General features: G+C 47.6%; 2 protein-coding genes across 2 annotated transcripts in view; both read left to right on the forward strand.

The window, feature by feature from the left end:
- Slc25a20 (solute carrier family 25 member 20) overlaps positions 1–5,191 on the forward strand; it is a 21,728-nt gene extending 16,537 nt beyond the window's left edge. Inside the window, exons 5-9 of the mRNA XM_021206976.2 lie at positions 380–497; positions 2,233–2,305; positions 2,633–2,742; positions 3,523–3,647; positions 4,386–5,191. Of these exons, the coding sequence (XP_021062635.1) occupies positions 380–497; positions 2,233–2,305; positions 2,633–2,742; positions 3,523–3,647; positions 4,386–4,448 (489 nt within the window). The 3' untranslated portion in view covers positions 4,449–5,191. The remainder of the gene's footprint in view (positions 1–379; positions 498–2,232; positions 2,306–2,632; positions 2,743–3,522; positions 3,648–4,385) is intronic.
- A 7,671-nt stretch (positions 5,192–12,862) lies between these two features.
- Prkar2a (protein kinase cAMP-dependent type II regulatory subunit alpha) overlaps positions 12,863–15,641 on the forward strand; it is a 56,597-nt gene continuing 53,818 nt past the window's right edge. Inside the window, exon 1 of the mRNA XM_021206973.2 lies at positions 12,863–13,415. Coding sequence (XP_021062632.1) covers positions 13,160–13,415 — 256 coding nt within the window. The 5' untranslated portion in view covers positions 12,863–13,159. The remainder of the gene's footprint in view (positions 13,416–15,641) is intronic.

The raw sequence follows: 15,641 nt of genomic DNA on the forward strand, positions 1-15,641 counted from the left end.
TGGCTGTCCTGGAACTCACTTTGTAGACCAGGCTGGCCTCAAACTCAGAAATCCGCCTGCCTCTGCCTCCCAAGTGCTGGGATTAAAGGCGTGTACCACCACATGTGCCCGGCACATCTCTGGCATCTTGTTGGCACATACATACATATATACATACATACATACATTTTTTTGAGCAATATATATGTGTGCATGTGTAGGCCAGGGGGGCAGCCTCATTGTCCCTAAGGACTCACCCACCTTGTCTTCTGAGACAGGCTTTCTCTCTAGCCTGAGGCTCAGTGACGAAGCTAGGCCAGGTAGCCAGGGAGGCCCAGACCTGCTGGATGTCAGCTCCAGCACCAGTGTTTTTGGTGTGGTGACCTTCCATCCCTTCCAGATTCAGGCTTCTTCAGGGGAGAGCAAGTACAGCGGCACCTTGGACTGCGCAAAGAAGCTGTATCAGGAGTTCGGGATCCGAGGCTTCTACAAAGGGACTGTGCTCACACTCATGCGAGGTACGCTCAGAAGCTCTGCACCTGAGGTCACCTGGGATAGTCAGCTGATGAGCCTGCCCCTGAGAGGCTTCCCTGGCTGTCTAGATCATGACATATGCCTTACAAACTAGTAGTGTATGTCCTGGTCATATGCAGTCTCACCCAGTGTGGACTCAGAGGACAGGAGAGAAAGTTCCTCCTTCTTGAATGTCTTCAGGGGTGAAGTCATGGAATGGGAAGGTAGAGGCTTCTGGATAGAAGTCATGGCTGAAAGGATGAGAAGGGGAAATAAGAAAGACTTAGGAATGGTAGGAACTTCTCCAGGGCCTGTGCATGCTAGGCAGTGCTCTACCATTGAGCTACACCACCAGACCTCCTCTTGGTTTGAGAGGCAGGATTCCAACGGCAGAGAGAGTCTCATCTTGAGAAGGCACTTGGAGGATGGCCAGACAATTGGCTGTGATTATGAGTGGGTGTGTTAGTGGTGACCACCTGCAGGAGACCTGAAAGGTGAATTACATCGATTTTATACGCACACCAGTGCTTGGCTCTCAGCAGCATCTGATAGCTGCAGATTGAGTGTTAAGGATGGGGTGTGACTGGGCGTGGTGGTACACACCTTTAATCCAGCAATTGGTAGGTAGAGGCAGGTGGAGCTCTGAGTTTAAGGCCATCCTGGTCTATAAGGTGAATTTGAGGGCTACACAGAGAAACCCTGTCTCAAATAAAAACAACCAACCAACCAAATAAATAAACAGATAAAAAGGGTGTAGGGGCTGGAGAGATGGCTCAGTGATTAAGAGCCTGGCTACCTTTCTAGAGAACTCAGGTTTAGTTTCCAGCACCTAAACTATCTGTCACTCCAGTTCTGGAGGATTTGATGCCTTCTTCTGGCTTATCTGGGCATTGCATATGTATGGTACACAGATATGCAGATAAAATGCTCATACAGATTTTTTAAAAACGCCAAAAAAAAATTAAAATCAGAAAGGATGTGGCTGCCAGAACTTCTCAGGATCTACCCCAGGGAAGAGCACACTAATTGCTGCACTGAAGATGTATACACACAAGTAACATCATTCAGGCCAAGAAGGCTCTATTTATGTATTTATTCTATATATGTGTGTGTGTATAGTATAATATATACTTTAATGTACTTTTAATAATATTTAGTATAAATATATTTACATATGCTTAATATGAATATATTTATATATTTAATCTAAATCTATATATTTAATTAATACATATTTAATATATATTTATATTATGTATATGTTATAAACTTATTTTTATATTTATATTTATTTTATATTTATATATAAATACAAGTTACCTACACACACACACACACACACATATACACACACACACACACATGATAAAGAAAGGAGGTCATGAATTTGAAAGAGAGCATAAAGCACCTCATGGAGCACCTGCGGGTGGGGGGGAAGAAAGAGAGGGGGAATGATGTAATTATAACCTGAAAAAAAGTCTTTTAGAAAAAATACACCTGCCAGGCAGTGGTGGTGCACGCCTTTAATCCCAGTACTTGGGATGCAGAGGCAGGTGGATTTCTGAGTTCGAGGCTAGTCTGGTCTACAGAGTGAGATTGTGAAAAATCCAAAAAAAAAAAAAAAAAAAAAAAAAAAAGAAAGAAAGAAAGAAAAAGACACCTAAGGAATCTTTGAAATATTCTAGTGCCTATCTGTGCAGATTTTATACATTTTTAATTCACTTTTCTTGCCATCAACAGACGTTCCTGCCAGTGGGATGTATTTCATGACATATGAATGGCTTAAAAATCTCTTCACTCCAGAGGGAAAGAGGTGAAAAGGACCTTAAAATGTAGAAACCATTTCCCACTGCTGGGTAGGTTGTCCTCTCTCATAGTAGGTCTGAAGCAGACATACTCGTCCTTTGCCCCCTGTATTGGTTCCTTCAGTAGCTGCTGGGGTACAGCTAACACTCTTCTCCTCCTCACATGGTGGAGGAGGATTTTAAATAGAGCATGGAACCTCCTCCAACAGAGTGGCCGCTGCCAGGTCTTAGACTGTGAGCCTCTTCCCCCAGGAACTTCCTCCCTGAGTGGCATGTAGGAACTGGTGTGCATCCCGCGGCCAGGCTTTTGTCTGATGGGCTGTGGTGTTCTGCAGTGTCAGTGACCTCAGCGTGCCTCGGATCCTGGTGGCTGGCGGCTTTGCAGGGATCTTCAACTGGGCCGTGGCAATCCCCCCAGACGTGCTCAAGTCTCGATTCCAGACTGGTGAGTGGTATGGATGTGGATGGAACAGGTCTAGCCTTGACTACCCTGGGGTACAGAGGGTTTGTTTTTGTTGTTTGAGAAGGGGGTCTCATGTAGCCCAGGCTGGCCTCTAACTTGCTGTATAACCAAGCCTCTCCCTCCCCAAGTGCTGTTCATAAGCAAGGGTGCCAACCAGTGAGTGCCAAGGTCTTGAGAATCTGGGGATATATATACTCTCTCTTCCAATGCTTGCTTGACCAGCCTTCTCCTTTACATTCATATTCTAGATTTGCTTTCATGTTAGCCTAAACACAAACTAAAAAACTCTTTATTTTTCCTCTTCAACATGGCCAGAGCTGTTTGATCCAATTTTTTTTTTAAAGATTTTGTTTGTTTGTTTGTTTGTTTATTTATTTATTTAATGTAAGTACACTGTAGCTGTCTTCAGACACACCAGAAGAAGGCATCAGATCTCATTACAGATGGTTGTGAGCCACCATGTGGTTACTGGGATTTGAACTCAGGACCTCTGGAAGAGCTCTTAACCTCTGAGCCATCTCTCCAGCCCCCTTGATTCAATTTTTAACTCTTTTGGCACTAGTGATCTAGACATTCGTGTCTTTGCCCCGGCGTGAGTTGAGTTATGGAGTACTGCTGAGTTGTATGCAGCCTTCAAGGTGTCCTCGCCCTGGTCCTAGCTCTGACTTGACAGGTGTCATTATTAGATCCTCCTCATGTGGGTTGCCATGGTCAGGTCACAAAGCTTCTTAGAGCTTTAAAAAATTGGGTTCTGCCCTGCAGCACCTCCTGGAAAATATCCTAATGGTTTCAGAGATGTGTTGAGAGAGCTGATCCGAGAAGAAGGAGTCTCCTCCTTGTACAAAGGGTTCAATGCAGTCATGATCCGGGCCTTCCCCGCCAATGCGGTGAGTATCTGCCGAGCTGAGATTCTTTTCCTGTTGGGTTAGTGGGAGGCGCTGGCTTTGCTTGCTCTTGGGATGGGACTGAAACTCCGCACTAAGGCTAAGCCAGAGCTTCCGCATCTGCTTGCTTTCTGGTAGCTGCCTGTGGAGCTCTTTAAGGTCAGGGACTTGAATTTCTTTGCCTGGTTTTCAGAAGTGGCAGTTGCAGGACATACATCCTTTCACTTTCTTTTTTTTTTTCATCTCTTCCTTATCACTTCCCTCTTTCCTCTCCTTCCTCTCTCTTTCTCTCTCTCTCTCTCTCTCTCTCTCTCTCTCTCTCTCTCTCTCTCTCTCTCTCTCACACACACACACACACACACACACACCTCTGTATGTAGTCTAACTCCCAGTAAAAATGTTAGGATTCTAAGGCTTTTCAGCATACCCAGCACAGGCCATGCACATCTCACTCTTCTTGGGAGTCAGTAACTGTAACTCCTCCCCCCTCTCCCACTGCTCTCCCCTCTCCTCTCTCTTTCTTCTTTTAATGGGGCCCTACTGGTTTCAAACTCCAGCTCTCCCTGACTTAGCTTCTGGAGTCTTGGGTGCACAGGTGTTTATTACCACAGCCAGTTTAATTTGCTCCCTTAATCTGGGTAGGAATGGGATTAAGGAAGGGGCTAACCAAGCATGGTCCTGCAGATGGTATCTACAAGTCACCCTCTCTTTCTGACTTTTCTTTTCCACCCAACCTCTTAGGCCTGTTTCCTTGGCTTTGAAGTGGCCATGAAGTTCCTGAACTGGATGGCCCCCAACCTGTGAGGCTGAAGACTGCTCAAGACTTGTGGATGCTGCGCTCTGTCGCTGAGAGGCAGAGGCAGGACGAGGAAGGCCCGAGGGGGAGGGGAGGGAAGTGGTGTGGTCAGAGCTCCAGGCATGGCTGTGATGGTGAAACTGTTGCCTTAATGATATCCTCTACCTTGTATAACTTGGTGCCATTTTGAAACTTGAATTTAGAGGATTTCCAGAGACTTGGGGATGGAATAAATAGTTTATGGACTCGCTTCCTTTGGCCAAATTGCTACCTACTGGTTCACCAAAGGCCCTACTATACTCAAAATACTCCTTCCCGAAGAGGTGATGGCTGACTCTCTGGAGGCCCCTTGCCTATTGTCAGCCAGCTAAACCAGGAGCTGGGATCTTTAATTGCTAGCCAGGAAAACCCAAGAGATGTCTCTGGTGCCATCTACTCCTGGCTGTGCATTGGATGTGGGTGTGAAGCACACATCTGTCTACCCGGTGGACTGGGTAGATAATACCTAAGAACGGCCCACCTATTAACCATTTTTTTTTTATATTTTTACACAAGAAATAATAAGAAGAAAACTACAATTGTTTAAATCTCCAGGAGAAGGCAGAGAATTCCCTCCTACACAGTGAAGACGGCCCCAGCCTCCTGGGATAAGTGTGAGAGCCATAGCGTAGGAAGGCTCCTTTTGCACATTCTTTCCCCATGAGAGCACTCAGATTTAACAGGAAACAATAAATATTGTTTCTAATTTTTCCATTGTGTGATATTTTCTCTTGTGATTCAGGGACACTTCAGCGGGGGTAGGCTGTACCTTTGGAGGCTGTCAGGAATCCAGTGTCTGTTCTTGGGGCCATAAGCTGGGCCTCTGGTAGGGAAGGAGGACTTGTTGGCTAGCCTGGATTTCTCTGACTCTTGATATTCAAGGACTGGGAGACTTGATTGGTGTCTGCCTGGCAGGCTGGCCACCACAAGACCTGCAATCTGTCCTTCACCCTCCTTCCTGTCCTGAGCATGTCACATGGCTATCTGAGTTTATAGATGGCAAGTTAGTTGTTCTGAAAGGACATAAGCAGTCCTGAGTCAGGGGGTGGCTGTGGGTCTGGCACTTGCTGTGTGATCTGATGTACCCATCCTGGTTTGATTCATTATACCACGATGATATATACATATGGCAAGGAGAGGTTGGAAGAGCTTGGATGGGGAGTCCTAAGCTGCATGGTTGTCATCTTGTGGATGGGAGAGCTTGCCTTTTCTGGCACTGTCCTCCTGGCATGGAAAAGGAGGGAGTGTCACTTCCTGCCTCATAGCAGTCTCCCAGAGATCCTTGGGACTTGGCTTTAGAGCTATCACCCTGCACATGAGGGACAGAGGCACCTCACCTGGGAGTCACCTGGGGTATATAGCTAACCTTGCGGGAAGCCGAAGATCAGAGTGTTCAGGGAAGGACACTTTATTCAGAGTAGTATATTTCTAAATGATCAAATGGGAATTGTGGCATAAGTGCAGAGGCTCAGAGGGTAAAGGTATGTGCCACCAAGACTGACCACCTGAATTTGATCCCTGGGTCCCACATGGTGGAAGGAGAGAATGGAGGGACTCCTGTAGGTTGACCTCTGACCTCCACACATGGCATATATATACCCACCCCCACAATAATAAAATATAGTAAAAAAAAAAATCTTAAGAATTATGACCAGAGCGAGTTCTAGGACAGCCAGGGCTACACAGAGAAACCCTATCTTGAAACTAAGCAAACCAAAAAGGACTGTGGCTAAGTAGAAAATAACTTTTGTTTGAGACGGGGTCTTTTTGTTGTTGTTGTTAAGATTTATTTATTTAGTTTATGTGAGTACACTGTAGCTGTTTTTAGACACACCAGAAGAGGGCATCAGATCCTATTACAGATGGTTGTGAGCCACCATGTGGTTGCTGGGAATTGAACTCAGGACCTCTGGAAGAGCAGTCAGTGCTCTTAACCTCTAAGCCATCTCTCCAGCCCCTTGAGACAGGGTCTTATGTATCCCTGTCTGACCTTGGAGTCTCTGTGTAGTTGAAGAGGATAATCTTGAACTTCTGAGCCTTCCAGTCCCTCACAAGTACTGAGATTATCACCAAGTATGCATCACCAAGATCAGCTTTTGGGGTGCTGGGAACTGAACCCAGGGTTCTAGCCAAGCACTAGGCAATACCAACTTTGTTATATCCTCAGTCAAAAAATAAAATTTTCAGTTTTTAAAAGAAATCTTTTTGGTTTTTAATTATGTGTGTGTATACGTGTGTGTGTGTGTGTATGTGTGTCTGCATGTGGATGTGTATGCATGTGCCAGCAATCTTCTCTCTGCCCCTCATGTGGCTGGGATGACACATGCACACATATGTGATCATGCCCAGGTTTTTACATCGGTTCTGGAGATTTGAATTTGGATACTCATGCATGTATAACAAATGCTGTTACCTGCTGAGACACCTCTAGAGCCCTAACTTTAAGTAACTTTTTTAAAAAGGGAGACAAAAAGCAGGGGCTCTTTGGGAAGGTTAATTCAACTTTATGTATGTGAATACACTATAGCTGTCTTCAGACACACCAGAAGAAGGCATCAGATCCCATTACAGATGGTTGTGAGCCACCATGTGGTTGCTGGGAATTGAACTCAGGACCTCTGGAAGAACATTCAATGCCCTTAACTGCTGAGCCATCTCTCCAGCCCCTAGATAAATTCAACTTTAAACCAACCTACCTCCCTCATGCTGCAGGAGCTTTGGTATCTCAGTGACCAGAAGATAGCTAGCTATACACATGCTTCCCCGAAGCTTGCCCTCCTCCATCCTTCCCTCTCCTGTCTTCCTCTCTCTTCCCCATCCTCTCCTCCCTCTCTTTTTCTCTCTCCCCACCCCTCCTTCTCTTAAGGTTAACATGAAGTTGTTATGATAAGGGAGAGTGCAGACTTTAAAGTGCAGACTCGAGAGAGGAGAGAGACTTCAGAAAAGGAGAGTACAGCACCCAGACACCCAGCTAGGAGTACAGGTCCCTCTGAGAGCTGCCCAGGCACTTCTTAATACTCCCCAGGAAATGTGACTGTCCGGAAACCTCAGCCCTAGACTGAAAGCTCATGTTGGAGTATTTGCATTTCAGCCAAATGCCAGCCATTCTCATGGGGTAGGATCATTTTCCCTTGGAGATACTTCACGTTTGAAAGTGGAGTGTTCTGCTTCCCTGATAGCCATGCAGGGGGATTATTCAATCCCTTTGCACTTTGAGAGAACTCGGAGTCAAACAGGGAGGCCCCTGGAGGCACGCTTGTGAAAGGAACCAAGCAGATGGCAAGTGACTCCCTCCCAGCCAGGGCTTGCTTTTATGATGTCCTTTGAAATGCCACCTGTTCCTTATATATCTCTTCCTGACAGGAGCAGGGGGTGGGGGTGGGGAATGTGGGCCCTCCCCAAAGACTTCTCTGTCAGAGTCAAATGGAAGCCAGGCAGTGATTGATCAAAGATAGTGACCTGGTCAGAATTTTTAAAGAAGTTATATATAACTGGACTAAGGGTGAGAGGGACAGGGCAGGTTGTTTTAACGGTGGCCGTTCAGAAGTACAGTAGCACTCTCTCTGATAGAAGAGAGGTTACCTACCCTGTATTTTGTTCACTATAGCCTTTTGAAGCTAGAAGCACAATCCAATCTCCCTAGTCCCCAAACATACGCACCTACACTTGTTTCTTTCGTTGAGTCCACCCCATTCTGTAACCCAGGCTGGCCTCACGCTTGCCGTGTAGCTCAACCGGCTCTCAGACTTGTGACCCTCATGCTTTGGCCTCCTGAAGGCTGGGATAATAGGCATGTGCCACTGTCCAAAACTCTCCTACACCTTTTCTTGCTTCGTCATCTCTCCTCTCCACCTTTCCTGCCTTCCCTTCCTCTTTTTAGTTTTAGGTAGTACAGGCTTAGAATTTCAGCTGGTCAGGAGGCTGAGGAAGAAGGGTCAAAGGTGCAAGGGCAGCTGCGGTATCCAGTGAATTCAAGGCCAGCCTGGGCAACTTTGTACCATCTTAAAATAAGACTGAAGAGGTCTGGAGCTGTATATAGCTGACTAGTAGTGCTTGCTGGAGAGATACGTATTCACATCAGTGCTAGCGCTAAGACTACGTGTCTGCAAGCGAGCTCTACCTCTCCCCAGTTCTCCCAATTCTAGCCTCACTGAACCCAATATCTAATTAGATCGATTTTTTTTTTTAAACCTTCACTTTCAGATGTAGAAAGCCCCGCTACGATAAAGAGATCTATAAAGACCACTGGCAAGCTGGTAACAGAGGGACCTGTGGCCAGGTGTGTCTAAATGGCCTGAAGAAACTCTTGTGATGGTATCTTGAGGCTGACTTGACCTAGGCTATGAGAGACGTGCCTGTATTTTTCTGGGTCAAGGCCCAAGTAGCTGACCTGTGAGTCAGGCCAAGAGTGTCAAGTAGAGTCCTGATTAGCACTGAAAAGGCCTGAGGGCAGGCTGCTCCCTGAGGGCTTGCTTTTCTGCTTTCTCCGCTGTGATAACTGGTCCTGTAGGGCGGTTTCTTGAGCTTCCCAGTTTCTTTCCCTGCCCTGAGGTGTCTCAAAGCACACAACAGGCCTGCTGTACACGCAGACACTTTCTTGGGACACAGTGTCCCAGGAAAGAGGGGGGTGACTCGCAGGTACAGAAACAGGCCGCCTGGGAATTAACTGCTCCCTGGAACAGGGATGTTTGTTAAAGCAGACCATCTAGATCAAAGACTGCACCTCATAGGGGAGGCATCATGTTGGCCAAGGGACAGAAGGGTGAAGACAGAGAAAAGTTCCCCATCTCTCCTGCTAACCAGAGGCTCCTGAATGCTTCTAAGGTAAAACAAAACAAAACAGAGGTGCTCAGGTAACCAGCAGGTTCCAGTGAACAGGTGGGGACTGGAGGAGCTTAAGGAGCTGGAACGGGGATGTACTGCAGTCAGAGTGGTGTCAAGCATGCCCAAGACCCTTGGTTCAATTCTCAACATGGAATAAACTGAGCATAGTAACACATGCCTGTAATCCTAACTCTCCAGAGGTGGGCACAGGAGAATCAAGAGTTTAAGGTTGTCACATGGCCTCTTGGTCAGGTAAGTGGGTTGTTTCCACTGAGTTCTCTTAGTAGATAAAAGGTATGCAGTAAGTAAGCAGAGACCTGGGCCAAAGGCAAGACTTCAAGAAGTATTAGCTTCTCCCTCCCTTGGGAAGGGGAATGGTTTTAAGTAATAAACCTCTTAAGAGTATAGGGGATTCACTATTCACTATTGGAAACAGCATTTGGGACCCAGCCTAAGTTTGCTTTCATCAAAACCCTCCCTGCTGTTGGTGCTAAACTGCCCATGTCCCTCCTCTGCAAACTGTACATGGCAATTGTAAAAGCCTGTGAGAACTAACCTCATTGTATTCATATCTGTATCTGTGGCTGGTGGTATGGTGGTCTGATGATGTTCATTACCTGAGGGTTGTAAGGAAGACAACATGGGATGAGGGGCCTCATCCAGCTGGATGGCTTTTGCTTCTGAAGGTCTCTGCTTTAGGCTTTTCCACCCACCATTGTCACCTGCTCTTAGCAGCTGTTTGTCAGTGGTGGGTTTGGTTGCCATGGTAACAGCTAGTGGTGTAGCTGGACAGGCTTGGATGCAGGCAAGATGACATTCAGGACAAAGGTTGAAGATGCAGGGCTCAGATCCCTGATGCTCCCTTTTGTTACAAGGCCTTTTAGTTAGCATACATGGACATTCATGACAGCCTTTGCTCCTGTAATTATTGAAGGATAGGGAAGAGAGAGACCCTCCCTCTGGAAACCTAGAAGTGAGGGGGGTAGTCAGATTAGACCTACAAGCTATCTGACTTCACTGTGAGGCTGCTGTATGGAGGAAGGTAAGGAGCAGCTAGCTGTAGGGTGTCTAATTTCTGTTCATGTCAGCCCCTTGAGGATTTTGTTGTGGCTTTCCGTGTTAAACCCGTTTAGGCTTGGTGCTAAGTACAACCTCTACTGCTGAGTCACAGCCTAGTCCCTCTTTAAAACAATTGCTTTTAGATTTATTTATATTGATGAGTGTTTTGCCTCCACGAATGTATCTTCACTGTATCTGCAGAGGTCTGTATCCTCTGTGGCTTCCCCTGGAACTGGGGTTATGGATAGTTTGTGACAGTATGTGGGTTCTGGGAATCCAACCCAGATCTTCTATGAGAACATCTGTTCTTAACCACTGAGCCATCTCTCCAGTTCCAGGCTGCTCTTTTTTTTTTTTTTTTTTTAATTTAAGATAGAGATCCCTCTGTGTTGTCTAGGTTTGTCTCAAACTCCTGTGTCTCCTGTGTGCAACAGTGATTTTTTTTTCCTGCCTCACTCTCCTGAGTAATGGGGTCTACAAATGATGTGTTGCTATACTAGGCTAGGGTACCCTCTGAATGCTGTTTGCTGGACAGATGCATGGTTAGGCTGTGCTGGATCTGTGACCAGGACAGGAAAACCAGACTGCTTCTGGCAGAGGCCAATAGGGTTTCAGTGTACCAGGAGACCTTGTCCACACCCAACTCTGTCAACAACCTTTCTCTCCTCTATTTTGTAATTGAGGTCAGAGTCCTAACTCTTCATTCGCCTGTGCCCCATTTAAAACATGTAAGACGTGATAATGTGCGCCCCATTTAAAACATGTAAGACGTGATAATGTGCNCCCCATTTAAAACATGTAAGACGTGATAATGTGCGCCCCATTTAAAACATGTAAGACGTGATAATGTGTGAAGACTGGGACTTGGAGTTGTGAATTGACCCTTCCAAAAGCTTGGCTGTAGGATTGCTTGCAGAGAGGCAATTCCCTTGGTAATATGGTGCAGTAGGAGTCACATCTAGGTTTTCTGGGTTGTAACGGCAAGATTTGAATCCTGGAAAACTAGCAAGAGTAGGCTAGGCTGGGCAGTGGTGGTGCACATCTTTAATCCCAGCACTCAGGAGACAGATCTCTGAGTTCAGGGTAAACCTGCTCTAAAAAGTGAGTTCCAGGACAGCCAGGGTCACACAGAGAACTCCTGTTTTGAAAAACCAAACCAAACCAACCTCATTACCCCCCCCCCAAAAAAAAAGAGCCAGTCTGTTCAAGAGAAGAAAAGACCCATCTCCACTGTGCCCCCAGCCAACATGCTGGATACTGCTTCGGCCACCACTCAACATACATTCAGGGACACATAGCTGTTTGTAGTCTCAGGTCTACCTCGCCTACAGCCTGGGCTGGCCTGAGCTCTGAGTACCTCAGTAAGGTATTCCCTTGTCACCATACACAGCTCAGTTCCCAGCAGCCTGAGGTTTTGGGTTTGTGCCAGGCCTGTATGGGCGGTGCTAGTGGAGATCTTAATTAATACCGGTTAATTACCAGGTGGTGCTTAACAATCCCAATACCCTTCAGGTTCCCAGGCTCATGAGCTGCTGGCTGGTTCCGGCAGGGAGCGGGAGGACAGTATTCTCGATGACTCTTTGGCCAGCACCTAGGCTGGATAGTCCAGAAAGGTCTGTAACTTCTTTTGTTCTATTCAAGTTTGGTAACAGGAGGAAACAAGTTGGGTAACAGCAGGTGCCTCTCTAATTCACCTCTGCCCTCTTCCCAAAGGCAAAAGGCAACACAGTCTGTGGTCTGCTCAACTTCACCAAATAGTGTGGCCCAGGGCCCAGGGCCCAGGGTTGAGGGTGGGGAGGAAGGAGGACTCTTAAGTCTAGATCTGAAGACGTCCAAGACTTTGGATGGAAGTGTCCAAAAGGAGGAACAAGCCCAAAGGTCTGTCCGGCTCTGGGCATTATTCCGCTTTCTCACTGTCCACAATTGGCTGAGCGAGCTCTTTCAGGGTCATTTCTCTGTTTGATCAAGGCTCGCAAGTGACTATCTCACTGAAACTTTTACTTCCTACAAAGCCTTCCCCCTTTGACATCTCGCGACGACGACGACGACGATGTCATATTAGACTCCTCAGGACCTCAGGGCGCACGCATCGTTCTACCTGTCAGTCAATGTGGTTTTGACTTGACTAGATCTTGTACAGGACTTTCCTCCAGATAGTTCTCTGGGCAAACCTGCTCAGTACTTTAGGCTTAGCATTAATGCCATTCCCTAGAGTGAACCCTCTGGTCCTCCACTAGAGCAGGGGTCAAGGTGAGGTGGTTCTGTATCACCTCAGTGTTCCTGGCACTCCGTTAAGAGGCTTGCAGCACGATCCGAAAGCATAAGTGACCAGGCAGGACGCTCTAACCAGCCTGCCTCGCAGCCGGGCCACTCTTTCCTCATCTCCGGGGCCTCCCGCACCTTGACCATGGGCTGCTCGGAGAGCGGGAGGCTCAGCGGCGCACGCGCACTCTGGGCCAGCTCCTGGCCGGGGACGCGCACGCCCGCGGCCGCGTGCGTCACAACCCGGGCGCCTGCCGCGCCCGTCCAGCTCGCCTGCCCGGCGGTCCCCGCGGCGGCGGCGGCGGCGGCTGCGGCCGGGTGACAACAGCAGCGGCGCCAGGCTGGCTTGCTAGCGGAAGGGTCGCGCGGCCCGTACAACAAACTCAGACCCGGCCAGAATAAGGCGCGCCGCGAGGAAGGCCGAGACGGGTCGCGCGGGAGACCGCGGGCACGGAGTGACAGGCCGGCGTGAGGGAGCGCGCAGGTTGCAGCCGCCGGCGGCCCGGACCCGCCGGGCCCCTCGGCCGTCGCAGGCATGAGCCACATCCAGATCCCGGCGGGGCTCACGGAGCTACTGCAGGGCTACACCGTGGAGGTACTTCGGCAGCAGCCGCCCGACCTCATCGACTTCGCGGTGGAGTACTTCACACGCCTGCGCGAGGCCCGCCGCCAGGAATCAGACACGTTCATCGTCTCCCCGACGACCTTTCACACGCAGGAGGCCAGCTCTGTCCCCGTCTTCGAGGAGGACGGGGAGAGTGACTCGGACTCGGAAGATGCGGATCTGGAAGGTAGGCGGGCGGGGCAAGGCCGAGGTGCGATGTGGGCATCGAGCGAAGGGTTCAGGGAGGGACCCGAGGGCCGACCAGGGGTGCCCTGGGCTCTGCGCCCGGCCTTGCCCTGGGCCGAGACCCGAGAGCTCTCCAGCCCAGCTGCTTGGGTTCCCCAGCGTGTGAGCATTCCAAATTGAGCTCCGCGGTTCTCTGAGCCCGAGCGTTCACGGAGAGTGATTTGTCAGATTCTGCCTTGAATGAAGCGTGCGCGTTCTTTGGTCCGCGTGGTGGCGCGGAGCTTGAGTCGGTTCCGCCAGAAGCTCCTTTGCCTCTCTGCCTTAGACTCCGTAGCCTGCTTGCTTTCGGAAGGCAAGAGCACCAGCACTCGGCAGCTCGTCCCGAATAAACAGGATGATAATTTCATTTGCAAAGAATTCAGTTTTGGAAGAGTTATTGCTGAAAACTGTTTTTTGGAGACGAGGTCGATCGCCTTGATTAAGCAGGAACTCAGTAGCTGACCTCAAACTTGTGGCGATCTATCTCTCCCTCAATGAAAACCTTATAAGCATACACATAAGAGGAAAGATGAGCTGAACCCCTCCCTGAATGCTGTCACTCACATTCAATAGCTGAACCTCCTCCCCCAATACTGCCGCTCACATTCAACAGTTATCAATATTTTCACTATTGTTTCATATATATATATATATATATATATATATATATATATGAATCATATATATCTCTCCCTTTGCTCAAGTATGTAAAGGAAATTTTAGTTATGCCATTTTATTCGTGTCCGGTTAATTATGCGTTGCTGCTGCTGCTGCTCCTCCCCCTCCCCCTCCTCCTTCTCCTCCACTTCCACCTCCACCTCCTCTTCCTCCTCCTCCAAGTTTCGATATGGTTAAAACAACTGAATCAAATTGGCGAGCATAATCCATACCTCGATTAGTGTGTTGATTGCAGGAAGTACACTAGTAACATTATACTCATTTGATTTAAGACCGTCAAAGAGCAATTTTATTTCCTTGGTTGCTTCCACTTATGCTTTATTAACTTAATAGAGTTAGCCTGCTTTGATTTTTTTTAAAATTTTAATTAATTCCCCCTCCCCCCCCTTTTTTTTGTAGTCTTGGATGATGTAGACCAAGTTGGCTTTGACTTCATGAGATCTGCCTGTCTCTGCCTCCTGAGTGGTGCTGGGATTAAAAATGGGCAATCTATGCCCAACAGTGGCAGGGTTTTTTTTGTTTATGTGTTTGTCTATATACCTCAGGTGTATGCATACTATATTGGGCAGCTCTCAGAGACCAGAAGAGGATACAGAGGTTTAAGAGCCACCATGTAGGTGCTGGGAATTAAAACAGCATCTCCTAGAAGAGCAGCCTGTGGCTTTAAGCACTGAGCCATCTCACTGGCCCTTTTATTTTCTGTTCCAGCACTGAGCCTTCCTTCAGAGTATTAATGAGTGCAGGACTTCCGCTTGGAATAATAAACTCTGGAGTTGGATGACAGCGATGGCTATCTTTTTGTCAGCTTTGCTGTGTTGTAAGGTTGTTTGCAGACTCCTGGCTCCTGCCTGCAAGTGTTCCTCCCTCTTTAACTTTTCTTTGGTTGCTTTTTGCTTTTGGTTGGATTTTATACTTGAAACTGTTCCTTATTTGGCTATGCTACATTGTATCAGCGGTTAGTGGTCATTTGGAGGTTTCTACTTCCTGAGCAGAGGGAATGAATGTGCTGCTCTGGACTCTGGTACAGGGTTACTTTGTAGGTGTGTGTTTTCATTATTATTGAATATATACCCAGAAATACCAAGCCTTCCCTCCCACTTTTTTTCCTTATAGTCAGGGCTTGAGAACTGAGCTCAGGCCTGAACTTTGTATTCTCCTGCCTTAGCTTCCCCAGTGCTGAGACGGAAGATGTGCATCACCACTCCAGCCCAGGCTCCTCTTTTTCTTCTTTTTTAAGATGTATTTATTATATATATATGAGTACGCCTGCTGGGAATTGAACTCAGGAACTCTGGAAGAGCTCTTAACCACTGAGCCATCTTCCCAGCTTTCTTTCTTTCTTTCTTTCTTTCTTTCTTTCTTTCTTTCTTTCTTTCTTTCTTTCTTTCTTTCTTTCTTTCTTTCTTTCTTATATGTATGTACGTACACTGTAGTTGTCTTCAGACACTCCAGAAGAGGGTGTCAGATCTTGTTATGGATGGTTATGAGCCACCATGTGGTTGCTGGGATT

This window comes from Mus pahari, chromosome 10 (genome assembly GCF_900095145.1).
Source record: "Mus pahari chromosome 10, PAHARI_EIJ_v1.1, whole genome shotgun sequence".
NCBI lineage: Eukaryota > Metazoa > Chordata > Mammalia > Rodentia > Muridae > Mus > Mus pahari.